The sequence below is a fragment of the Bidens hawaiensis genome, unplaced genomic scaffold, assembly GCF_021521415.1.
Source record: "Bidens hawaiensis isolate Kalapana, Puna unplaced genomic scaffold, B.hawaiensis_p1.1 tig00033656_1, whole genome shotgun sequence".
Taxonomy (NCBI): Eukaryota; Viridiplantae; Streptophyta; class Magnoliopsida; order Asterales; family Asteraceae; genus Bidens; species Bidens hawaiensis.
In genome coordinates, this window is record NW_027495792.1 from 31,648 (window position 1) to 57,934 (window position 26,287).

Below are 26,287 nucleotides of genomic sequence, written 5' to 3' on the forward strand. Positions count from 1 at the left end.
ATATGCTCACGCATATCACATCTGCGTGTGGCACATATCACATATGCTCACGCATATCACATATGCTCACGCATCACATATGCTCACGCATCACAAATCTGCGCGTGGCGCATATCACATATGCTCACGCATATTACATATGCTTACGCATCACATGCTCACGCAAATCTTAAGAAATTCGTGAATTACATGATGCTTAATCTTTTTAGGAGCTTAAACCAACTTATAAAATTGAGCACTGATCGATGTTGAAAGGTCAATTAAAACATTTATAAAATTATGTTTACTAGCTAGGGCAAGTAAGATGTCGAATCCACAAGGAATCAGTGGAAAGTGCTACCATAGTTAATTGTTTACTAATTAATTAAACTAGGTGGACAAACGATGTCAAACGGTTTGAAAATTAATTTGGTTGTAAAACAATTTAAGAAAAGAGTGACTACACTTCAGGTTTGGGATATACAATAAACTGACTGACAATAATTTATACAAATCGGGAAATCACATAGACATGATTCGCCATTAAAATAGATAAATGATTACTAGACACAATAGTTTGGTTATGATAATTCACATAACTTAATCCAAATAATTGACGCAACTGAACTGGTCTATCTAATTACCAGTTCATTAATATAAAACTTAGCATTTATCAATGATTAATGGTAAATGGTTCAATGGCGTTAAGAACTTAATCCTAAATGTTGATGAATACAGACCCAATAATTAATAATATACGAAAGTCCCAGAAACACAACTGTTTAATCAGTTTCAATAAACATATAGATTCAATCAACCAAAACATTAATCACAACTAAATCCCAATACATGTAATGTTCATAAAAATAATCAGTTCATATGCACACCCTACACCTGAAGTAGTCACGAGTGGTTTAGCCTTGCCTTTGCATAATGATTAGCTTAATTATTGATTGAAAGGATGAAACCATGGAATAATAGATGATTGGAAGGTGTTAAGATGCTAAAGAATTGCTCCAAATCGTCCAAGGTGGCTAGGGTATGAAGCTTGTCGTTCTAGGGCTTAACCGAGCTTAAATAATGAATAAAACTCACAAGATCGCGTTTTTCGGTCTGGCCGCCCGTAAGCTACGGTCGTCACTGTGTGCTTTACGGTGGCCATATCACCATACTGCTTTGCCCATAACTTCTTCGTTATAACTCCGTTTTACGTCCCGTTTTCGTACACGTCTGTGACCACCGCCAAAAATTAGACTAATCTGGTATTTATCTTAACTATAATCGCGTATTAATTAGTAATGTAAATATATAGGAATAATATTTTTACCTAAAGTCTTTGATTTTAGTTGAATTTTAAAATATGGAACCCGAAAAAAAAATTCAATTTTTGTCGTGTAGCTGACACTGTAAAGATTGACACCGGGTAATGTCTCAAAACGAATAAATTCATAAACGTTTTAGGATGACCTCGGAAAATTTAATTTTATATTAGAATATTAGAGATAGTGTATAAACTTAATTTTAGAAGGTTCGAATCGCAAAAATTAGAAAATAAGTAACCGAAAGCCAGTAGAGGACACCGTAAGAACCCGACATTAAGTTTATCAGAAAATTATGTTTTTAGGCAGACATTGACTGTAATCTAATTTCGCTCAAAGTCTGATAAAAATTATTAGAAACAGAAGTCGTTTGGCTAGATAAATTACGAGATACGTTAAACCTTAACACCTAGATAATACCACATGTTATTATTTAAAACCAACTCTCCCTCTCCCTCACCTATCTCTCTCGGCCGCCACTTACACATAACCCAACCCACCTCCCAAACCCACCAATGATAAGCTTACATGTAGGTATGCAATGATTGAAGAATACTTGGAAGCTTCCCATTTATCCACCTACACACTCTACACCATACAACACATCACCATATACCTCTCTTTCTCTCTTCTTATAACCGGCCACCCCACCACCACTTTACAATCTCACATTTTCAAATTATCATACACACAACACTTGATTAGGAGGTCTTTGGTGGAAGTTTAAGCTAATAACAAAAAGTAGGAAGCCAAAGGAAGGATTATAGCCAACACAAGGTCACATTATCACCTCCTTAGACACCAAATCCGAAACCAAGGTAACCCACTTCAAGATTTGTGTATATTAGTTGCTATTTGATGTTTAAAGCTTGATTTTAGTATGCTTGGTAGTGTACATGTAGGTATAATATGGATATATACATGCATATGTGTGAACCGTGAGTTTACATAGGAATGTATAAGATGGGTTTTGTTGATTATAGGACTTATTATGGTTGCATTTTAGTTTGTATAGATTGTCCATATTGATGTTACTTGAGTTTGTTTAACAAATGGGTTTAGGTATTGTTTTAATATTGGAAGTAAATGTGTAAATGGCCAAAAGATCAAAGATGGATAATGAGTAAAAAATACCCATGTTAGGCCGTGAGTTTTGATTTTGGTATTGGATTGAAGTTGTAAGCTTGTAACATGGTAAAATGGTTAAAGAAAGAATGATAATTTTGAAAACCCACATACTTGATTTCTTGAAAAAGTTGTAGGTAATAATAATAATGGTTTTGAAAAGGATCTTGAAAAAGGGTTGACAAAAGTGTAGAGATTTGATTTTGTTGGAAAGTTACTTACACATGCAAGTAATACAAAAATTTGATTTTTGATCATAAAGCTCATACTTGTCTTATATGGATTGAAAATGACAAACTAAGTGATTGAATGGGACATATGGAAAAGAATAAAATCTACTAGAAGTACTAGGATGAATGAAACATGATAATTTAGATAAACAAGAGTTTGTGTTAAACTTACTAATAAAAGAAACTTTGTAAATTGTACAAGATGTTTTGCAAGATAATAAGTGAACATAATCTTTTATGGATGATTAAAGACTTGTGGTTAGGATTACTTTAGTAAACTCTATTGTAAAGATTGTTGGTATGATAATAAGGTTATTAAAAATTGCTACTTACTAGTAATAGAAACTTTGTTGTTAAATAATCAAGAATGTGTTTGTTTTAAAGATGATAATGGGATGAAATAAGAGGTTAATATGGGTTATTAAGATCTGGAAATTTTGGTACATAAACACCTTGTAGAGACATAGAAATAACATGTTCATTGTGTAGTTGAAGACTTAAGTTAAGGTTTTGAGTACGTGTAATTAGAAATTTGGTTTGTGTGCATACTTGGTGCTAGATGATCAAACATGTATATGATGATATATTATTTGTTATTATGTACATTTGTTGTACCAAATGGTTGGGTTTTGACATTATGACTTAAATAGCTTGTCGGTGACTTTAACGGTCGGAAAGTTCGACTTTTAAGGTGAACCGACATGAGTTTTTGGAACTGAATTAAAACAGCTCCTAAAGTCATAATATTCTTATATTTAACATAAGTTAAAGTATAAGAAAAGTCAAGAATAGCAAAACTTAAACCAACACGGTTCGTGTCGCGAAAACCGACACGAAAACGTTAAAAATTGGCATTTTTAAGAAATTGGCAACAAAATAAAAACCGAAACATTTTTATTGAAAAAAAACAATAAAACTTGACTAAAAACTATATAAAAAGTGTTCTAGATAATTTAAAACTAAAAATTTCATAAAAATGACAACCGGTTCGTTTTTAAGCTCAAAATCAACGAAACCGGCAAAACCGACAAAACCGATTATAATAGAGTCAAAATTTTAAATAAAATAATAACTTGAATTTTTCCAAAACACTCCAGCAACTAAAGGTAATAATTTTTATAAATTTTATTAATTAAATTAAATTATTAAATAAAACAATTATTAGTTGATTATTACTTGTTTATATTTTTAAGTATAGAATTATAAGATTATAAGTAGTAAACTTTATGTGTTATATGCTTGTGTGGATTTTTAGAATAAGAATATATATATTTAGTCAAACCTAAAATTAACGAACGTGTACTAATATAGGAACGAGCATTTATTCGAACACCGAAATCAAAGGTGAGTTCTTCCTCCGAAAAGCATATTGTATATCTATATTCGTATTTATATATATATGTTTTGAAAACTCATTATACTACAAATTGTCGTTATTGTGGGATGAATCAATTTGGTTAAATAACTGTTAACCGAATTGAGGGCACAGAAATGTTGGTAGATCTATCGGGGTGACGCCCCCCACTTCCATTCGTGTTGGGTTAAAAGTGGGAATATTTCGAGTATGGTACGTTTTGAGTTATCAAATTGGTAGTCATACACGCGTTGTATTCTTAGCTAGTTTACAACTAACGCTTTTTGTGCTTAAAGGTAAAATGCGGGTTTCGTTATTGTGTTATACCGTGTTGTGATCGGTTTTATTGGGAGTATAATGGCCGTACACCATTATATTCATGTGTTGTTTATATATAAATTGTTTATATTTATATAATAAGTTTTTCTTCTCAGGAATAACTCACCAACATTCGTGTTGACCCAAATATTATTTAATTATGCTTTGCAGGAAAGTGAAGGCTTCGGGGTGGCATGGAAACGAGAGCGTGGGGTGTTTGAACGAAAGTGAAGTGTTGTAAACCGTGCATTAGCACGTGTAGTAAACTCTGATTTTGTAAAATATTTCTTATAATAAAAGATGATACTTTTATTATTAAATGGTTATTATTGTTGACTATCGGCATCTGTCATAACCCGAATGTTAAAGTTAAGACTTCCGCTGTGTTAAGTTAAGGTTTTCGGGGTGTGACAACGTCTTCGTCTTTAAATTCTCTATCACTCCACATAATAATATCTTCATTTCCACTTCACCTCAAATGCTCCAATTTAGCTCCTTTAAGCTCCACTCACCTGCAAACGTAAACCTACTCAAAGTAATCGTGTCCGAGACATATAAACACACAAAACACACGATATAGCTCACTTAACATACATTATTTCACCCACACATCAAGCACTTTTCTTAAAACGCTAATTTTTTTTAGCGTCATAACATGTGGTAATACGATGGCAGATGTGTTTTTATACTATTTCTAAAGTACTCACAATTACACATATTAGATTGAGAGTGACTTTTAGTGACAAGAAAATGTACAGGTATAGCAATTCTTTGCTCTTTTGTCAAAACCTAAAAGTTAAACGAAGTTGAATCAACACAAAATTTGAAGGACTAAGAGCTAAAGAAGTTGTATTTAAAAGTATGAATTAAATGTCATTCCAACTTGTCAAGCGTTAAGCCCCCCTTCAATATTTTTATATAGTCGAGTTGTGCATGACATCAATCTATTGGTATTGTCTTTAGTTATGTAATTTTCATCGGATAGCGCCAAAAGTTGTGATTTTTACAAAAAGGTGTGTAAGATCACTGGTTAACCCGATCATCTCCATTCTACGTGTATGAAACCGTGAGGTGCTAAATTGGCACGCCCCCCAAAGAGAAGCTCGTACATCAATCCCGACTTGAAAACCACTCTTTGGAGAAAACTCACTATCTCCTTTCTTTCGTTTTTTTTTCCTCAACTAAGACTTGATTCCTACACCTTCCTTAAGTAAAGTTTTTGAATGTTTCATTTTAATTATTTGAAGAGTAGATCATTGGCTCCAAGATTTATCTAAAAAGATTTATAATAATATATATGTATATATTTTGAATGGTTAATAATAGTTGTTATATTCTTTTCCTTAAGCAAAAATCTAGATAAGGTTGCATATTTTCTCGCTTTTATATGGGTATGTTTGGCAAGAAGCCTTTAGGAGTTTTTAGGGGCTTCAAGCCTCAAGCATTTAAGAAAAAGCTTCTACCTAACAAAAAGAATTGTTTGGTTCAATGGGCTTGAAGTTTTTATATTAGGAGAAAAAACTCTTTTTCTAAAGGTTATCACTACTAGCGTTTGAGAAAAAACTACAAGCTTTTACAATTGAATTTATAATTTTGGTACTTGAACTTTCATCAACTTTTGTTAATTTATATAATATTTACATATTTTACCCTTATTCAAAACTAACTACCTCGTGACTCTTTAAAAGTCCGTAACTTTTTCACACGTTAATATTTTTTAAACACATTACATCATAAAAAAGAGCATTTTATTCTCTTTAATTTGAGTATGATATTGATATACTTCTTTACCGGTTATGATTGGCAACAAGTCAAGTTAGACGAGCTCGGGTCATGTGTAAGACCAAATTAGGGTCAGAACGAGTCGATAAAAAAAAGGTTAATTTAGTTCGGTTCGTGTCGGTACGGTTTTGGGTCGAAATGGGCCAGGTCAGAACATGTTTCAGATTAAAACTGTGTTGGGTCGAAAAAGGTTTCAAATCAAAAGAGGTTGGTTTAAAAAACTATCTATTTGAAATTACTGTATATTTTAGCTTTGTTTCTTAATTTTCGCCACGATTACACGCTTGTTGCCTTTGCATGAAGTACACGTCTGCATTCGGGTTATGCGTGCACTAATATCAAGTGAATCACGTACCGACACTGATTATGCGGTTGATCTCAGGTTGCGCGCGCACTCCGCCGCACCGTGCTGGCACCCAATTAGTTTTATTAAAAGCTTCATCTACTCTGCCAAATACCTAAATATATCTAAAAAGCTCCAGCTACCATGCCAAACACCTAAATATATCTAAAAAGCTACAGCTACCATGCCAAACACCTAAATATATATCTAAAAAACTACAGCTACCAGCTTCCAGCTTCTAGCTACCAGCTTGCAGCTTCCAGCTAGTTTTGTCAAACATACTCAATCTCCATTTAAGGCCATTAAATATGGTCCATAGTCTAATATCAAAATACTTAAGTGACTAAAATTACTTAAAATAATAATAACCGAAGCAAAAGAAAAAGAATATAGAAAATGTAAAAAGAGTTTGCAAGAAGCTAAACAAAACAACATACTACAATTGCATGTAATCATAAAAGGAGAACAACAACGCTTCAACCAAGCAAAACCATAAGACTTCGTTCTATGTTTAATTCAACTACACGAAGTAAGCAAAATCTCATCCGCCATCTTCATAAAAGAACACACTTCCTTGAGAAATAACCGAGCATTTCTTGCCTTCTGAATCAACCAAATATGGAAGAGACAAAAAGCTCTTTTTTCTTATCCAAACAACTGCTACAAGCCTAAGCCTGTAACAGAGCTTTTCATATGCATAGATAGATGCTTCTATTCTATAGGCACAATAAAACCTTGTGATGTTTATGAATAGAAATGTTCAGAATATGAATCCGACAAGCACGACACAACACACTGTTACGTTACGGGTGGCGTGTGTGTATGACTTTAACAAAGTTGGGCTTCATCTCTATCCTTTCTCCGGCGCCCACACAACAGTTGCGAGTTTTGTTTTGTCACATGTTTGAATAAACAAAATTGTGAAACATCTGCAAACATAGTGAGTGATATATGGACTAAAACTAACAATGAAAGTGGTCCATAGCAATGTATTCAAAATTTCAAATAAAGCACTAAGCAAATTAAATCCTAGACTAGTCTCCTAATACAGAATGTTTTGTAATGCTCTTTTGTTTAATTACATATGAAACTAATCATAGTCTTGGTGCTTTTGCCCTTAATCACATACTTTATGAGTTGATGTGTAGTGTTTTTGTCCAATAAAAATTAATATCAATACAATAAGACCGCATTTTTTTATTAACAGAAACCATTTTAGTTTGACGTCATGAGTTGGAAGTGGTGGCGATTATTCCCGAGGTCCTCACTGCTACTTTTATAGCAGCCACCACGCTCATCTCTGGTCTCAGATTCTGCTCTCTGTTTTCGCCATTCACATTCTTCTGAACCTCAACAAAGTACGTGATCTGTATGTCACACACACGTGTATTAATTAACCTTCTATGTATGCATAATAATCACACAACACAAAGAAGTTACTTTGTAACAACCTTGCCGGAAGCATTTCGAACAGGTGCAATGTACAAAGAGTTCCAAAAGGGACTTCCATCTTTTCTGTAGATATCAACAACTTAATCTCCATAACAAATTAGTTATTTATACACAAAAAACATGTGATGTACCAACCTGTAATTTAGGATGCACACGGTGCAAGCTTTTCCAGTTTGCATGCTATTTGTAATCTGCAAAGTGAACCATCTTATTATTATTATTATTAGTATTATTATTTTTATTTTTATTATTATTATTATAATTACTATTATTATTTTTGGTTTTTAATTTCTAACCTGTAATTCAGTCGAGGCATCGGTTTCCTGCCCGCTTAAAAATCTACAATTTCGTCCCAATACTTCATGTCTTGCATATCCTAGAAAATAAAATTTATCTACCTTAAATTTGAAAACGCAAAAAGTATTGTGTTTGATATCAGCCATCAAATGCGTACCTGTCAATTCTAGGAAAGCGTCACTGGCATACACGACCGGGATATCAGTTTTATGTGGATCCGTCCTACACGATGCATAACGATTAGAAACTAACTATGTTTGTATAAATGTGTAAAACACTAAAAAGGAGATTACTCACAAGACAAAGCTTTGTTTTATTCTACCAAGAGATATATTCAAGGATGCACCAACACCACTCATGTACGTTGAGCAGCATCTCGTTTCTGAAACTAATCTGCCCGTTAACTGGCTGTAGTGTGTCAGCAAGGAAAGTATGCTGCACATGGCATTGTTGGCTCCTTGTCTTTCCAAATCACTCACCTTCCATGCCGTCTCGGTAGTTTCTGTATCACACAAACTCGTCTATATCTAAACATTGAATTTGCAAATAAACTTGGATACCAATACACATTAATTAGTAATTCCATAAATACCCTTAGGGCGCGTTCGTTTCACGGAATGGAATAGAATTGGAATTGGAATTGGAATTTGCATAGGATTTGGAATTGGAAGGAATAGGATTTGGAATCTGAACATTCCAATAGGAATTGGAATTTGAAGGAATTGAAATCCAATTCGATTCTTGGTGTGTTCGTTTGACAAAGGAATTGGAATCGAGTTTTTTTTTTAACGAGAATAACGGCGGAAACATTTTAGTTTTTTTAGATTTTTTGTTTTTTATTTATATTTCGTGTTATGATTTTTTAAGGGGTTTTCTATTAAGATCAAAAACCCCTCAAAAAAATATTCAAAAATAATAAATAAAAAATTATAACTCAAAATATAAATCGAAAACAAAAAAAGTAAAAAAACCAAAATATTTTATTCGTTGTTCTCGTTAAAAAAAAAAAAAAAAAAAAAAACCTCGAGATAAGATTCCAACGAATTCACTTGAAATCCTCCACATTTTGGAAGGATTTAGAATCCCATCATTTAAAGGAATTTGAAGGAATTGAATTCCAATTCCAATTCCTTGACAACCGAACGCATCAAAAGGAAACTAAGATTCCAATTCCAACGAAACGAACACGCCATGTCATGCAATTTTAATTCCAATTCCTTTGAATTCCCACGAATTCTATGAAACGAACGCGCCCTTAATTTGCCAAACTTGCAAATCAAGGAATTAACCGGGCCAACAATACAATAACTTTGCAAGCCAAATTTATAATGCAAGATCATACAAGTCTAAAACAATCTGTATAAGCCGAAAAGGCGTATAAAAGTCCAAACCTGCATCAGCTGCCAAGTCCAAATTGAGAGCACGGGTCAACTCAGCGACGGTATCAGAACACACCTCCCTTCTACAAAAGCCAAGAACCGCTGCATCGGTCTCGCACAAACTGACCCTGGAAAACTCACTCCCAGACCGCCTCGGCTTAGGCATAATAGGAACCTGAACACCAACAAAGTGGATGACCCTCCCATCTTCCTTGCAGAAAACAGGAAACACATGAAACAGTATCCAATAAGGCGTCCCGTTTTTCCGATAGTTCAATAAGGTAACTTGTATGGCCCTCTCTTCCCTCACGGCGTGCCGAATCTCCATAACCGATCTGCGGTTGGTCCTAACCCCTTGAAACATCTTGCCGTTGTTCCCGATAACCTCGTGGGTCGAATACCCGGACATTTTTAGCAATTCCCTGGAAGCGAAAACAATCGGGTGGGCGGGGAGGGAGGGGTCGGTTATGGTGAAGCTGTGAGGCAGTTCATCGAGGGCTTCTCTTACCCAAAATGAGTACCTGTTATTAATGGATTGCTCAATAGCAGTAGCAGTAGCAATAGCACTTGTCTCCTCCATAATAATAATAACAACAATTGATCTCCAATTAATCCCAATCCCATGTGGAGAGTTTTACTTACAGGACTAAACCCTAATCTAAGTTGGAATAAAGAAAGCTAAAAAACACAATCTTTATAGCATACCAATTCTAATTGAATAATACCACCCCATGATTGCTTATTTAGCTATCAAGTGAAGAATACTAATGAAATGAAATGAAAGTTGAGAGGTGATGAGTATCACTCAAAAGTTTTGTGGAAGAGGTAGCAAGCAGCTGAGCTGACTCACCAAATAAATATCATATAATCATTTACATACATCTTTTGATTTCTTCATTTTATCTATTTGCATACACAAACACATGTTATTTTATTTTTTTTTCTTTTCTTTCCTTTCAAGAGTAAGAGAAGAAGAAGAATAAATTTATTTATTTATTTGAACTTGATAATTTATTTTTAATAATATAATATTAGTTTAGAAATTAAGGGGTTTTGGTAGGTTTGTGAGTGAGGCCCGGTTTTAATCCCTACAGATTATACTTTGAGAGGAGCATGAGGTGGCTCATTGAAGAAGACATAAATCTTTGTGATTTTCATTTCGATTCTGAGGGCGTCCGGTTTTACCACTAGTGAGCCTTTAGGCGGGTGGGTTTTCTCCGGAACTGGAGATAACTTGTAGGCGCTTAAGGGCTTCGTACGGCTGGCGGTTGGCCTTTTGCCACCGGTCATCTCGTAAGAGTACCTAAACAATTCTCTGTTTATTGGCTGTACAAAAAAGAGGGGGTTTTGGTTGTCAGTAGTTTTACTTTAGATTCATCTAATAGTTTTCTTCTATTTGACTAATTGTGTTCGAATCTCACTCGCATGGTATAGTCCCGGGTGGTGTCTCACAAGGTGGATTAGGACTCCCGATATGTAAATGAGAGTTTTTCTGACTAAAATGTTCGTGGTTAAAAGAAAGTTTAGGAAACGACGAGTCTATACATATTGAGAGAGGAAATGATGTCAAAAGGAAATAAATAATATTTGGCAAAGTAAAATATAAATTTAAAGGTAATTTAGTAAGAAGAAAACAAAACAAAATATTTACGATAAAGACAAATATTTATGATATGTGGACGTGGTCGCATATTGAGAAAACGTACCCAACCCAATAATGCAACTACTTGTTTTTGTGTTACCAATTTTTTATGGAATTCTATTTTTATTAGATCAAAAAACACCTCTTATAATATATTGTGAAGGTGCTAGAGTTTTATGCACAGTTTTAGATCGGTAACATTAAGGTGTGTAGTAAATGTGTTTCGAAAGTGGACTGATAAAGACCGATTCGAGATGGTCAATCTCCCAATAGACCCGTAGAGTGGGTTAGGCTCCAAGAACAAGAGAAAAGAAGAGAAACCAGACTTGAGACAATTTTCTGATTATTTTTCTTATTGAAACGATTACAATTTATAGGAAAAGAAAGACATAAAAATAGGAAAAAGATAAACAATAAGGAAACCTAATTATAATATAATAAGAAAACTAAATAATAGATAAACTTAATTAATATATTAAATTCAAATAATATAAAATCATATATCGTATCATGGACATTGGTGCGGGTTTAAAAATGATGCTAAAAACTCGCATGGTATTTTTATTCAATACTCAAAAGCTAAACCTAAATTGACCGAAATTGACTTGTGATGAGAGGATTAGGCATGATTTGATAGACCTAAACCTCTCTGAGGACATGGTTGAGGATAGGAATTCGTGGAGAAGTAGAATTAAAGTTAAGGATTTTTAGAGAGAATTGAATACCTTAGGGCTTAGACTTAACTTATTTAGGTCACATACCATAATGGTATTTCCCTTACATATATTATTATTATTATTATAATTATTATTAGCTTTTATATAGCTGTTAAACTGTGATCTTATTATTAATATTATTATTAATATTATTATAATTAGTAGTAGTTTTTATATAGCTGTTAAACTTTGATTTCCTTTATTTTGCTTCATACACATGTACCTAGAGCCGAGGGTCTCTCTGGAAGCCACCTCTTTATTCCTTTGGATAGAGGTACGGTGTGCCTACATCCTACCCTCCCCAGACCCTACTTATAGCTTTGCTGTCGATGGGATTTTACTGGGTATGATTGATTGATTGATTGACTCAAAAGCTAATGTGGAGATCTTATGCACCCATTAAGATCCCACACATAGTAGAGCTAGATCTATTTGTAAAGTATGAGGAGAGCTAGATCTATTTGTATATCAACATTCATATATAAACAAAATTACATGATATAAGAGAGCATTTGCACATTTTCTCATTGAGAAACTACACCAAAAGACAACATATATATATATATAAAAGACTGGAAGCCAAATACAAACTATACCTACTACTTGTATCTGCTACCATCTTCTTTCAAAGTGGCCAAAACCACAACACTCTTGACCTTTCATTTATCCACTACAAAAACATTTACAAAAAAACATTCACACATGATACACCATTCCCACTTCAAGGGTCGAAGCATGCGGTACGGTTAAAGTGTCCGTAGAGGGCCTGCTATTTCGTCTCAACAACTCACAGCCGAAATTTATAACAATCTTTTTAATAATACTCGACCCTTTTTTTGCTTTAACGTACGAGTGCCCCAAAATGTACGCCACCCCCGGCCTCCCGAGCCTCCATGAGGTCCCGTAACTCGGCCCGTGTACCATCATCCATCTCGGGGCTTTCGGGTACCACAAATCTCACCTTTTTTTTTAATTTGTTTGTTGCTGAGGCTTGTATTTCCTGAACCTCGGGCCCGCCACCGTCCATGCGGATTTGAACACCTTCCACGTGCATGGAAGGTGTGCCGACAACCGTCATCACCTCGTCATCATTTGCTGTTTTGCCATCTAAACGGTTCCCGTCAGGGGTAGAACCGTCCTTTTGTTTCCTGATAAACTCGGCTATGCTGCAAACCAAATCTTTTTCAAACTCCACGTCATCCTTGTGAACATCACGATACCCGTACCTGACTATACATCGATACACCCTGTATTCTGGTGGGCCTATACGGCCCACTAGAAACCGTTCTTCGTGACTAACATGTGGGACCGGGACTGATTTCACACAAAGGAAAATAAGTACTTGGTGGAAAGCAGGAAGGTTGGTTACAAAATGAGAGAAGATTGCGGGTATGCCCGAAACAAGCTCGGTATGAACAAGCCCGATTCCTCGAACCCGGACTATGCCAAGTGTCGGGCCCAGGCCCAATAGCCAATCAACAGATACTTTGTTTTGGACATCGAATTCATACTTTTTAAGTGTACCGTAGTGCCACACGTACATCACGATCATGAAAATGAGCGAGAGCGCGATTGGGACCCACGCCCCTTCTAGAAACTTGATAAGAGAAGCCGAAAAATATAACGCTTCGATCATCCCGAAAAACACCACGAACCCGATTGCAAGAAAAACACTTTGGTGCCAGCATAAGACGATAATAAGAGACATCAAACAAGTTGTAACCAACATAACAGTAATAACCGCCAAACCTGATCACGAATTCAAACCACAATGATATCAATAAAAGGATAGTTTAGGTATTTAACATTTAACAAACTGTTTAAAAATTTCCTTACCTGAAGCATTACCCATGCGTTTTGTATCTCTAAACCCGACAGTGACCGCTAAGCATAACGTCATCAAGATCCAGTTGATCTCGGGGATATAAATCTGCCCGTGAAACTTTGAGTTCGTATGGATTATTTTGACCCTCGGAAAGCATCCGAGAGAAGAGCATTGCTTAATAATCGAAAAGGTCCCTGTTATTATGGCTTGACTTCCAACAACCGCAGCAAGTATGGCTATCACCAGCACTGGCACCCTCAAATGTTCTAAACCACCCCCAAAGGCCAAATATATTACAATATTGCCAGGTAATATTTTTCTTTTATTTTGAAATGCAAAAGATCAAAAACAACTTACCAGGTACAGAGATGTAGAACCCGATCTGGTAGTCGTTCTCGATAACATGATGCTTAGATAAATAAGCAGCTTGCCCCATATATGCAAGAATCAAAGAAGGATATACAAATGAGGTAAAAGCTATTTGTATAGACAACTGTGAAAAGTGTCCAAGATCCGCAAACATAGCTTCCGAGCCTGAAAATATGAACACTCGTTATATAAAGATTTCTGAAAATGATAATTTTACCCCTATAAGTGTAATGTAAAACAATAAGTACTTGCCTGTGATGCATAATAAGATACCCCCTAATGATTTCCAACCTCCGGATTGAGTTTTCTTGAGAAATTTATACATGTGAACAGGGGACAGTGCTTTGTAGATGTGAGGGTTCCAGTGAATGATATTGTATAAGCCGATTGAACTGATGGTAAAAAGCCACAATATAATCACGGGTGCAAACAAGTGCCCGACCCTGTGGGTCCCGTAATGTTGTAGAGCGAACAATGCTATCAGTATGATGCATGCAACTGGGACTTCTACATCTGCAACAGTATATAAATTTCTTTTAATTTATTCATACACATGAATGTAATCGTGAGATCGAATGTGGGTCCCACTGTTGAACAAGTTAGCATCAGTGTATAGTAAACATTGCATATACAAGATTTTATACCTAATATGTGGTTCTTTTTGAGATTATGCAAGATGACTAAACTCTTTCTGTTGGTGGATGATGTAACATGTCACTAAGATAAAAATTCTGGTAAAGGAGTGTTTGGATGTGTGTTTATCTGATAGATGTAAAATTACACACATGTCCTTACTTTTAGTTAACCCCAAACAATCTAGGATTTCTCAAACATAAACTACAAGACTATTGACTGTGATTGGACACTTTAACTTGTTTCATTCACAAGTTCTTGAAAATAACGGATTTTTGCCGGTAAAGAACGACAGTTACTATTCTGCTCATGCCAAAATCCAAAAACTAAAGACAAGTAGCTTGTCAAAGACTTAGAAGCCAAGATTATGCAGATGGTTGACCCAGGGTTTACCCACTTTTGTTAAGGATGACAACACTATATCCAAGATAACATATTTAACATGGGATGACAAGGTGTCTTACATTTGTGATGTTCTTCGGCCATTGCAAGTTCCACACCAGAAACAGCTGAAAAAACTGCAAATATCATAAGACCAGTAAATTAATCCAGCAAGTTAAAAGACCAAGAAGATTTATGCAGAATACCACAACAAAACTTGGAGAAATCTCACCGAAAACAAATTATATGACTGTCCTTAAAATTCAAAAAATTTAAAAATAAATAAATAACTCAAAGTTCAATGTCAATGAACAGATTGTTTCAAAAAAAAAACCCTAATTTATTCAATAAAATCATCTTTTTTGGGAAAACTCAGGATGAACCAATTAATAAACTAATAAGTCAAAAAGTCTATAAATTTGAAATTTACAAGCAAAAAATAAAGCAAGAAGATGAATAAACAGGAAACCTGAAAGTGCAGGAGTTAGCACACCATCACCAATGACCATACAAGCCCCAACAAGAGCCAACACAAGCAGAAACCTCTGCAACACTCTATATTTCTCCAAGGTAGATTTAAGTCTTGACCCAAAAGAAGTCAGGGCTAAATTAGGTATTTCCTGTTTATAGCTTGACAGTTCTTCATCAGCCAACTGGCAATTAGGCAATGAACCCACTCTAGCATGCCTACAAAGCAAGGAGTACAGTGCAAATGTGCCTCCTTCACCATTATCATCAGCTTTGAGCACAATGAACACATATTTCAACAAAGGTACCAAAGTTAAAGTCCAGAAAATAAAAGAAAGTGCCCCAAATATCTCTTCATTGGTCTCAGAATGCTCAATATCTTCTGCAAATGTACTTTTGAACACATATAAAGGTGATGTGCTCAAGTCTCCATAAACCACACCCAGACTTTGGTAAGCCAGTGTCAAAACTGTGGCCCATGACTGTTTCTGTAACAAAATGAATCAAGATTCAGATGGGTATTGTGTAAAGAGCCTAAAGATTAATAATTTGAGAAATTGGAGCATACCCATCTCACCTTTGGATGAGTCTGATGAAACCCAGGTTCCAGATCCATGATAAGTTGGGTCAAAGTGATAAAGATGGAAGCTTTATGGTGATTAGGCGATGACCCATTGAGGGGAAGTAATTAGTATTAGATTGAGTTGAAACAGTGAGTTAGTTAATGGCTGAATCTTGATTGAAAAGGTGGAAGTGCAGAGTTAAATTAACTATTAATTATTAAATTAAATAAATGGGGAGAAACAGCCCAAACTAGTAAAGAACATTATTATTATTATTATTATTATTATTATTATTATTATTATTATTATTATTAAGATAGTAGGAGAGAAAGAAAGATTGATGAGCAAGGTCAAGGACAGAATGGATGTATATGCTTTTTACGGCTTAAATTTGGTAGGGATGTTACAATCAAGTGGAGTTTTGTTTTTAACTTGAAAGAGTTCGGGCTACACTCGCGTGTTTCGATAACTTGTATATTATCATGCGAAGTTCATTTATAAGGACGTCGTGTCGTAATGATGCATCGATCATATCGCCAAAAAGAGTCGCCACTCCCTATAGCAAATATAAGAGAATACCCAAAGGTCAGGGCCGTCTCAGGGAATCCCTTAAAATTTTGGGGCCTGAGAGAGTGATAAAACATGCCATGTGATAGATATTTTGACAATTTTACCAATAGGTTGTCTTTCAAAAGCCCAATGGACCAAAACAAAAAAATAATAATAAACAATTTACTAAAATAATTTATATAAAACACAATTTAAAGTTTTTTTATATGTATGAAAAAGAGAATATCTATAAGAATATCACTTGTGATATTTGAACCTATGATCTTTATTTCCATAGCTTAAAACTCTTTCAATTCAACGAACGAGTCATTTTGTAGGCTTTTGTTTTAAAATTAAAATAAAATTATATGTAAAATACAAATAATCTTTTTTTAACAGTTATGATCCTTTTGTGAGAGTGAGCCCGAGTCTTTCTCCCTCCTAGCCCTCCCTTTAGGCCAGGCCTGCCAATAATATAGTAGCAATATGGTCGGAAGCGTATTAAAGTGTACCTAGTTCGTTGCTGATGTGGATAGAAGGTATCAGTTCGTTAAAGTATGAATGAAAGAGAAAACAAAACAAAAATAAGGTCGTGATAAGTTTTTTATAAGTTAACGAACGTAAGGTATAAAATAAAAATCAAATCAAGTTAAAATTAAGATTAAAAACACACATTTAAAATATAATAGTTAAACTGAAACTTAAAAGAAAACCAGATGGACTACTTAACGGTGGCCTCGTGCACCACTCAAAGTCATTCACTATTCATGTAAAGTTTCTAAATGTTATTTATATAACTATAAGTTTTATGAATCGGTTAGTCTCTACCAATAACTCTGTTGTCAGTAGGATTTTATTGGGTACATAAATACGTTTACTCTAGGCTTGCAAGCTAGTAGATTTTGAAAGGTAAAGTTTGGGCTTGAGCTCGAGCTATTGTAGAGGCTCGAGCTTAGGTTCATTTTTGTTTAAGCTCGTCTCGATTCGAGCAATTAATAAAACTATCTTAAATAGCTTACGAGGGGTATGGATTTTTTGCACACTTAATAAATTAATGTATTCCACTTTATTACATGATACGTCTAAGTAGAGTCTTACTATGAAAGAAACATATATGGCGAGTCGCCTTGTTTAGGTATATGATCGGTAACCAACGGATCACTGTCTCACTAAATCAGTTATACACCAGGTATAAATGTTTTATATAGTTTCCGTATTTCTTAGCATAATATTGGTTTTTAAAAAATGACACCTTGACCGCATAGGTAAATAACTTTTCTTGTATTACATGAATATCAAAGCTAATTATCTAATATATATAAATTGAAAGTTTGGTGCTGCTAGCATGTTATTGGTCCAGGTGACGGTCCGATATTTGATATTTTTTTTGTATTTTTTATATTGTTTCGTAGTTTCGGTATCGTAATGAGCGTAATTGAAACAGATTAAATTTATGTCGAGTTACCACCACACATCCCGAGACCAACAATGCTCATGTTTTACCGACTCACCACCGCAACGTCCGAGTTTTACCGACCCTTTTGTTTTAATTTCGGTACCTATACTGACAGAATTCGTGTCAACTCATCGTCGTAATGCTCGGTTTTAACCAACGCCCGGGTTTCAATGCTGGAGTTTTGCCAGCTGCCCCGACGCAACGCACCGGGTAGAAAAACTAGTTGTTAATAATAATAGTAATAATTAAAATTTCATAGAATTAAAAACTTAAAAGTAGATGTAATAAATAAATACATGATTAAAAAGTGTATAATTATCGATATTACATTACAATACATATAGGCGTGGTTTCATTTCCCTCCTTTCTCTCTCCATCTCCGTAAGACGCTTGTATATTTATTATCTTTTCATCGGTCGGCGACCTTATCCCTCCAGTCCTTCGGTTACTATTATCTTCAGGCAATATTAATGGCTCCTTCAATTGTCTCCTTTAACATCCTTTATCTTTCAATCAATGTTCTAATCGGTTTCAATTTAACTCTCTAAAAACCATCGTTCCAATCATCTGTTCACAATTCAAACACCGTTTTCTCTCTCACTGGCGATCACCCATTGCATTCTTCAGTCGATTCAGGTTCGATTATAATCAAAACTACTTTCTAGCCGACATCCTCAACTCCATACGTCCAATCGGTCCATGGATGAGTATTCAGTCCTATTTTGGTAATTAATTATCTTTTCTGGTTTGTGTTCTTGATTCCAAATTGATCTAAGCAGGGCCACTATCACGGAAATCATGCTTAAAGTACCACTTCCTGATATGGTGGTAAGTGTGAATTATTATCTAATTGGCTTTTTATCTCTGAATTTGGGATAACTTAAATTCTCAGAATTTGGATTCCAAGATTGATCCAAGAATTTTGAGGGTTTTGCTGTCTAACTTTACTTGATTAGTTCATTATTGATCTTGTCCTAATTTTTAATAATTTTATTTGGTTGTACAGGTGATTCAATTACAAACCTTGTCTATAGTTTTGGGTTTGGATTAATAATCATTTTAATTCTTCCAAGCATTTGTCTTATATATCACAATGTGAGTACTCCACTTCACATGTAGTTTTTATAAAAGTTGATGACAAGCATTGATTTTGCAATGTTCTTGTTGGTCTAATTTGAAGAATTTGCCAGAATCTGGTACATGTATCACCAACAATACACTAGACGGAAGAAGAAAAATCGGAAGTATAATCTGAGGTAAAGGGATTGAATTTAGGGGTTTGAATATTTTTTACTTTACGCTCTTTGATTCATGATTTAGGGTTTGAATTTTGTTTTTTCTCTTATGCGGGTTGGCAAAATCGAACAAGGTTGCCAAGAAGTTCATTTAGTATGTTTCTCAGTTACTTAGATAAGTATTTCTAATAAAAAAAATGTATTATAAATAGAATGATATTGGTCTTAAATTGATTATAAATCTGGTTTTAGGTTACTGATGCCACCAAGATATTGGTTTGTATGTCATAGAGAGGTGCTTGTGGATGTGAGAATAATGACGACAACGGTGCCAGAAGGGTGTTACTCGAAGGAATGCGTTTGAAACCACAAAGTATGTGATCAGTCTTAAACACAAAAATAAGGATGTTATTGCAAGTGTGATTAGATTTGCAAGAACACTTCTTTGTTTAGTGAAGGTGAACCCATTTATGACTGCTCTAGATTTGTACAGATTTGCCTCTGATTTGATTATTGCATGACTTGCGTCGAACCACGTCACAATTGTTTTATGTCAATCTACCAAATCTGAGACGCAGCTACCAAAACTAAATCCTATTTAAGTGTTGATAACGCTTTTGTGTTTTTCATTTAGTGCATTAGGTTTAAGTGTTGTTAACGTTCGTTTATTAATTTAGAATTTGTTGCTTCGGCGTTATGTTTGAACTCAGAACCATAATCCTTGATTGTTGTTTGATATTCTTTTTTTTCTTTGAATTGCATACTTAAATCTGACATAATATATTTATTCAATATCACCTTAAAGTGAACAGGTTTGTTTGATATGAATTACTAATTGAAGTGTTGTAATTCAGCTTTTATAGGAATTAGGCACGGGTTACGTTGAGTGTTGCAGCCGGTTTATTAGGGGCTTGTATGACTAGCACTGGTGCTAGAATAGTGGCATTGGTTGGTGGTCCTTGCACTGAAGGCCATGGTTTGGTAAGATTCGTGAGAACCATGTTCTACTTTGTGTGATTAAATGACTAATAATTATGATCATGATATAAACATTGGTTGTTGTTTTCAAGTTGTATCAAAACATCTATTGGGATAAGTGTGTTCGCGTGAATATTCGGTTAAGGATGCAGCACCTTATGAAGGAAGGTAGTTCAGTTTTATGAAGAACTTTCGAATTAAATGGTCAACTAGGGTCATGTGTTGAACCTTTTTTCTTCTGCACTTAACCAGGTTCAAAACTCATCAGTAGATCTTGTTTACCACTTATGGGTTTATCGTTTGAAATAATGATATTGTTACAGTTTGATTGGGTTAAATTTGATGCGACATTTTAGTGTTCACATTTGCAATAGTTAGAGTTGATGTTATTTAAATAGAAAGATGAACATGAACTAAACAATAACTAATTTGCTCAATCAAACTTAAGCTACCTATAAATCAAGTGAGTTAAAGTCACTCAACATGTATTTTACTTGTCATAGCCTCCAAAATGGTTCCGTTTTAAATAACGTTCTTACCATTTTGTCGTGGTTTGTTTATGTTACAGGAAGTTGCTTAAAAATATTGCGAATAGAAGTAACAAGCACAGCTCTTAGTAAGCATATTACATTATGGTGCTGTTTAAATTCATCAAAGAAAAGCAATGCATTTTAGAAGGATCATGGTAAATTAATATTCTCATATTTGATTAAATTTGTCAGCTTTCATTACATCTTATTAGGCTTATGATTCAGACATTTTAAAAAAACTGAGTTCACAGTGTAAATAGTTTGCAGGAAGAAATTACCAGATTGTCCCAATACAAAGAAGAGCTGCACTTAAACCTTTTATAATAATCCTTGGATAGTGAACATTAAAGGGGGAATAGAAGAAACCATCAATGAACATAAACAGTTTGAAAAAGTGAAGGGGTTGTTTTGAGTTGTTAATTGGGCTTGAACGAGTTATAATAAATTTTTTAGGTGACGAATAGAAGAAACTTGCTGATGTTGCCGAACTGGTCTTTATAATAGAGAGGCTTGTTGACAGTATTGTTTTGGATAGTGAAAATAAAAAACAAAAGGCTCAACATCTAGGTGTCAAGTTACTGGATGTAACATCCAACTTGTTGTTAAATAATAAATGACGGAAAGTTTTGTTATTAACTGTGTATCGTTAAGTTAGTCGTTTGTTAAATGTTTGGATAAGGATTTGAAATGAGAATGGAGAGTGGGTGGTGGGACCCATACCCCACTATATAAACCCAACCCACCTACCATTTCACCATTTGGTTCTCCTCCCCACACACTAAAAATACACACACACTTCTTCTCTCAAACACCCGGATCCAATCCAAGCAAAAGAAGGGTGGAATCTCGTGTTTAACATCGTCAAGCAACAAGAATCACGTCCAGATCCTCAAGTTGTCAAGATCTGAACTCGAACCCGCAAACAAAAAAGTGGGTTTTAGTTTAAAAATGGTTTAAGTTTTATGGTTAGAACCGGCATGCAAACAGATAAAATAATAGATCGGGTTGTGAAATGTAAGAAAAATATAAAGTTGGTAAGTTATAACCTCTTGGGTGCACTTTAAGATAAAAAGGTGGTGTTTGGACTTTGAGAGATGGGTTCAGGATCAGGTGCATGGGGTCAGAATGTGTCGAAAGTTGGGAAAGAGTAAAAATCATGTCCTGAGGAGGAGCCACGAAGTAAAATGGCTTTAAAATGAAAAAAAAACGAAGAAATGAAGGCATTTCGCTTCGCTCAGCCATGAGAAACGAACAAGGCATTTCGCTTCGCTCAGCCATGAGAAACGAAACAGGCATTTCGCTTCGCTTAGCCATGCGAAGCGAAACAGTTTCATGCCAAGCGAAACGGTCCCATGCGAAGCGAAACAGTCCCATGCGAAATTTTTATAAAATTCATTTTCTGATGCATTTTTGTTAAAGGACTGTTAGGGGCGCTGCCCCTTGGACCCTGCTAGGGGCTGCCGCCCCTAGACCCCGCTACCAGGGGCGCTGCCCCCGGACCCCCGTTAGTTGATGGTGTCATTGACTTAGATGTAAGAAGTGGTAGTAATGGATATTTGACACTCGTAATGCGTTATACAGTTAGCCGTGCACAGCTAAAGAAGGGCATTACTATTAACGGCGAGAGAAACCGACTTCAGGTGAGTTTCTAGCCCCCTTTATCCGTTATGTTTTTAGGGCTGTGTGCATACTCCTTTGTGATAGTTGTTAATACACTTAACTTAAGTGGTAAGTGTATGATTTGTGTATGTTATATGTATGACTAAGTATTGAATGTTATTATGGAATGTGTTATACGGATGAATATGTATATATACGTATATACATGACCAGAAGATATGTAAAGTATGCATGAACGAAAATGAATAGGTGATCGAGTGACGTGACAATATCTGAGACAGAAGGGACCAGACCCTGACAATATCTGAGACAGAAGGGACCAGACCCTGATAATATCTGAGACAGAAGGGACCAGACCCTGATAATATCTGAGACAGAAGGGACCAGACCCTAATAATATCTGTGATGGTAGAGATAGAATACCCTATGGTAAATTACAAGGCCTTATGAAAGAAAGTATGTAAGCGTGTGTGCATGTATATAAAGTTTGTATGAAAGAAGTAAGAGTAAATAAGGCATGAATACATATCTTCGGATGCGTATGAGTAAAGATATGAATGTATAGTATGTTAAATGATTAACTAGAACTCACTCAGCGTAGCTGACTTTTAGTATGCACGCAGGCAAATAGATTGAGGCAGCTGGCTTGAAGAGGGACACATGGCATGGACGGAAGAGATTGGTATCTACGAAGAAGTGTCATGACTGTTTTAATTAATGTTAATGGAAAGACAATTTGTATGTTTGACAAAAATGAATGTTTGTAATGTGATGTTTGAAGTTTTAAATTATTCCGCGAAAGTTTAAATTAACTCTGATTTTATAACTGTGTTTATGAGTAAATCCAACACCAAAGTAGGGTTATCGAGAACGGGGCCTTACACTGGACCAGGGGAAAAAAGTTAAGTTGATAATATAATCAAAATCGAGCCAGTTTACATGACACATAAGGGATATCAGAAGTTGAAGATCTGGTATGTTGTATTGTATTTATGATTTTCATTAGCAGTAAATTCATTTTTGTCCATTAAAAAAAATACTTTAATGTGCTTGTTACTTTTTAATATTTATCTGAAGTACTAAAACAGTTGTATCATACAGTAATGCATGTTTGTGTGTATGCTGGTGTGTATGCAAATACTATCATTCATTTCTAATATTCCTATGTATACTTAAGGAGTCCTAAACACAAACTAACGTATAGGTTTTCATGAGTCAATGTTTAGCTTACAAGTAAATTTGTTAAATACACTTTCCATTATACATGACTTCTTTTTTAATTTAATCTCAATTTATTTCTTTAATACAAAGTTAAAAATAATGGATATAATATGAAAGTGGGAGGTGGCTGGAGAGGTATCTGGTACCGGAAACGCAAGCAGTCCTGCCTCCCTTAGTACGTAAGTTACTTCCCGTTTGGTAGGTCCAAAGCAATCTAATATATTTATTATTAGAGTTGCTGGTGTCACATTCATATATTTACTATTAAGAGTTGTTCAACCAGATAATGAAGACCGGTTCTCTTGATGTAGTATATGGTGTTGAAGGCTCTGCACATGAAATTTATATATCATTATTTTTAAATGATAAGTTTTTTCCCTTGTTTAATGTTGATGAATATTATGTCTTAATGGAGTTCATGTGATTGTAATACCAAGTTTTAATACTTTCATGCTTATTAATTGGATTATAACTATGAGTAGAATAGATTGTCGCCCTTCTGATCTTGTTAAACCTTATGAATAGAGAAAATATATCGCCGCTACATAGTGAGTAAAAATTTATAATTGTTAAACCTTAGTTATTTTTGTACCGTAGTAGATCACAACGACTACAAATTTGGCTATACCAAATTTCGGTACCATAACGAACCAACCTTTTACCAACCGAAAATAACACAAATGCTACAATAACGAGTCATTTACGCAACGGTTCATCTTAAACAAAGTAAGCCTCCATTCCTATACATATCTATATCATAGGTATTTCATGTCAGTTCAACTGCAAATAATTTCTCACAAAAATTCTTAATTTTATACATTAATGTCTTATTATGTAGTGAACACTTTGAGGTCTACAAAGTTATCACAGTCACATTTGATCCGAGCATGTATGAAGCGAAGAATATTAGAACTAAAATGCGCATGTGCGGTACTTTCTGCTGTCAATATAGTTCAGATTCCTAGCTTTTCATGTTGTTGGTACGAGCCAACCATTACACCTCCACTCGGGTGAATTTCAAAACGCAAAAACACGTCTTTAAGATAACATGTTATTATTACTTGTCATATGCATTTTTTTGTTCAGTTATGCTACTGACTAAATCATATATAGTCGACGTAGGGGCCAATAATAAATGAAATTAACATATTACACACACTTATACAGCGCAATATTTAAAATATGTCTATTTTTTGATGGACGGAATAAATGTTTAAAAACCAATAACGACTTGCATGATGGTACACAACGAAATTTAATCTAACATCAGTTGCGACACCTGATCCAACTCACACGTTTTATAACACCGTAGAGTTATGACTTGTTTATAGTTAACTTGTTAGATTCAATTTTAATCACAATAGTTTCGTTTCTTATTCAACTATATAAAATCATTTGGTCACTTACACGGTCCATGAGTCTAATTAGCCACGATCAAAAGCCCGTATGCCCCCGCCACAACTCCTGGACAGTTACTGACTGAACTGTCATTGCATCACCCCCACACTGCAAACTAAACTCATATCGACCGCATCCTCATTGCGAATAATTGGTTTTAGAAGACTTGTTATTTCAGGTAGAGAATAAATATATTTAATAATAGTTATATTTAATAATAGTTTAATGTCGGTCGGTTGGCTGGCTGGCTTATTTGTTTATCCATTTGTGAGCTCATCGTCACACTACACGGAAGCCATAAACACGGAATTATTTCTGTATTTTAAGTCATTCTTCTCTTTACGAATTGAAAGGTTCTCCTAATTTTCTAACTATCATTATAGAATTAGATGTCATTTATCATATCGTCACATCCACGCCCAGTTTTGAGCAACAAAACAAAATATGATACTATATATTATACGGAACTTAAGATATAAATATATGTATTTACCTAATCACAAAATATTTAGTTTTTGGACGGGAGGGAAGGGGTTTCATGGTTAGGTTGTGTGTTGTGATCTAATTAGCAAAAGCTAGTTATAACGCCACATCAACGTTATGTCATTTACACGCAGGCATTGAATTTTGACTAACTAACCATTTAACAAGCGTGTTAGATATATATGAAAATTACCTTAACTATGCATAAGACGAAAATATTATTTTTTTCTTAATTACCAATATATTAATTAATCAATACTATATAGAAGTATGAGTAATGGACCTCTTAAATTTTAAGAGTTACCAAGCTTGTTGTTTTAAATACAAACCATAATGTATAAAATTAAGACATTTTAGAGGCAATTTTGTCTTTTAGCAAAATCATGTACAATTAGTTTTAATTTATTCAAAAATAATTACAAGTTTTTCCTTTGACTTTAAACACATTTTGTAAATTTATAGAATAATTACATATATACCCCTTATTTTAAACCAACTACCCTCACAACGTTTAAACGCTTATAACTTTTTCAGACGTTAGTATTTTTTTTAAAACATTATACCACAAAAACAAGTATTTTATCTCTTTAGTTTGAGTATGGCATTGCCATACCTTTTTCATATTAAAAACTTAATGTGTTA

At 34.6% G+C, this 26,287-nt stretch overlaps 1 protein-coding gene and 1 pseudogene across 2 annotated transcripts; both read right to left on the minus strand.

Annotated features, from left to right (window-relative positions):
- Positions 1–7,518: 7,518 nt before the first annotated feature.
- On the minus strand, positions 7,519–10,229 carry LOC143585256 (protein TWIN LOV 1-like). Its single transcript, XM_077067077.1, has 7 exons — positions 9,591–10,229; positions 8,497–8,701; positions 8,357–8,421; positions 8,199–8,278; positions 8,038–8,093; positions 7,902–7,965; positions 7,519–7,817 (listed from the first exon to the last, which is right to left on the minus strand). The coding sequence occupies exons 1-7, from the start codon at positions 10,156–10,158 to the stop codon at positions 7,677–7,679; spliced, it is 1,179 nt and encodes a 392-aa protein (XP_076923192.1). The 5' UTR covers positions 10,159–10,229; the 3' UTR covers positions 7,519–7,676.
- A 2,377-nt stretch (positions 10,230–12,606) lies between these two features.
- On the minus strand, positions 12,607–16,228 carry LOC143585251 (potassium transporter 6-like; annotated as a pseudogene). Its single transcript, XR_013144527.1, has 7 exons — positions 16,190–16,228; positions 15,614–16,100; positions 15,228–15,281; positions 14,383–14,643; positions 14,119–14,295; positions 13,773–14,027; positions 12,607–13,685 (listed from the first exon to the last, which is right to left on the minus strand). The product of XR_013144527.1 is annotated as a potassium transporter 6-like (transcript).
- Positions 16,229–26,287: the final 10,059 nt, after the last annotated feature.

Bases quoted from the DNA above. Each gene is read 5' to 3' on its own strand.
- LOC143585256 (XM_077067077.1), bottom strand. From the start codon at position 10,158: ATGGAGGAGACAAGTGCTATTGCTACTGCTACTGCTATTGAGCAATCC. The intron at 8,279-8,356 runs GTACGCATTTGA...TTTATTTTCTAG, and splicing joins CGCTTTCCTAGAATTGACAG to GATATGCAAGACATGAAGTA. The intron at 7,818-7,901 runs GTTGTTACAAAG...TGTGACATACAG, and splicing joins TTCGAAATGCTTCCGGCAAG to ATCACGTACTTTGTTGAGGT.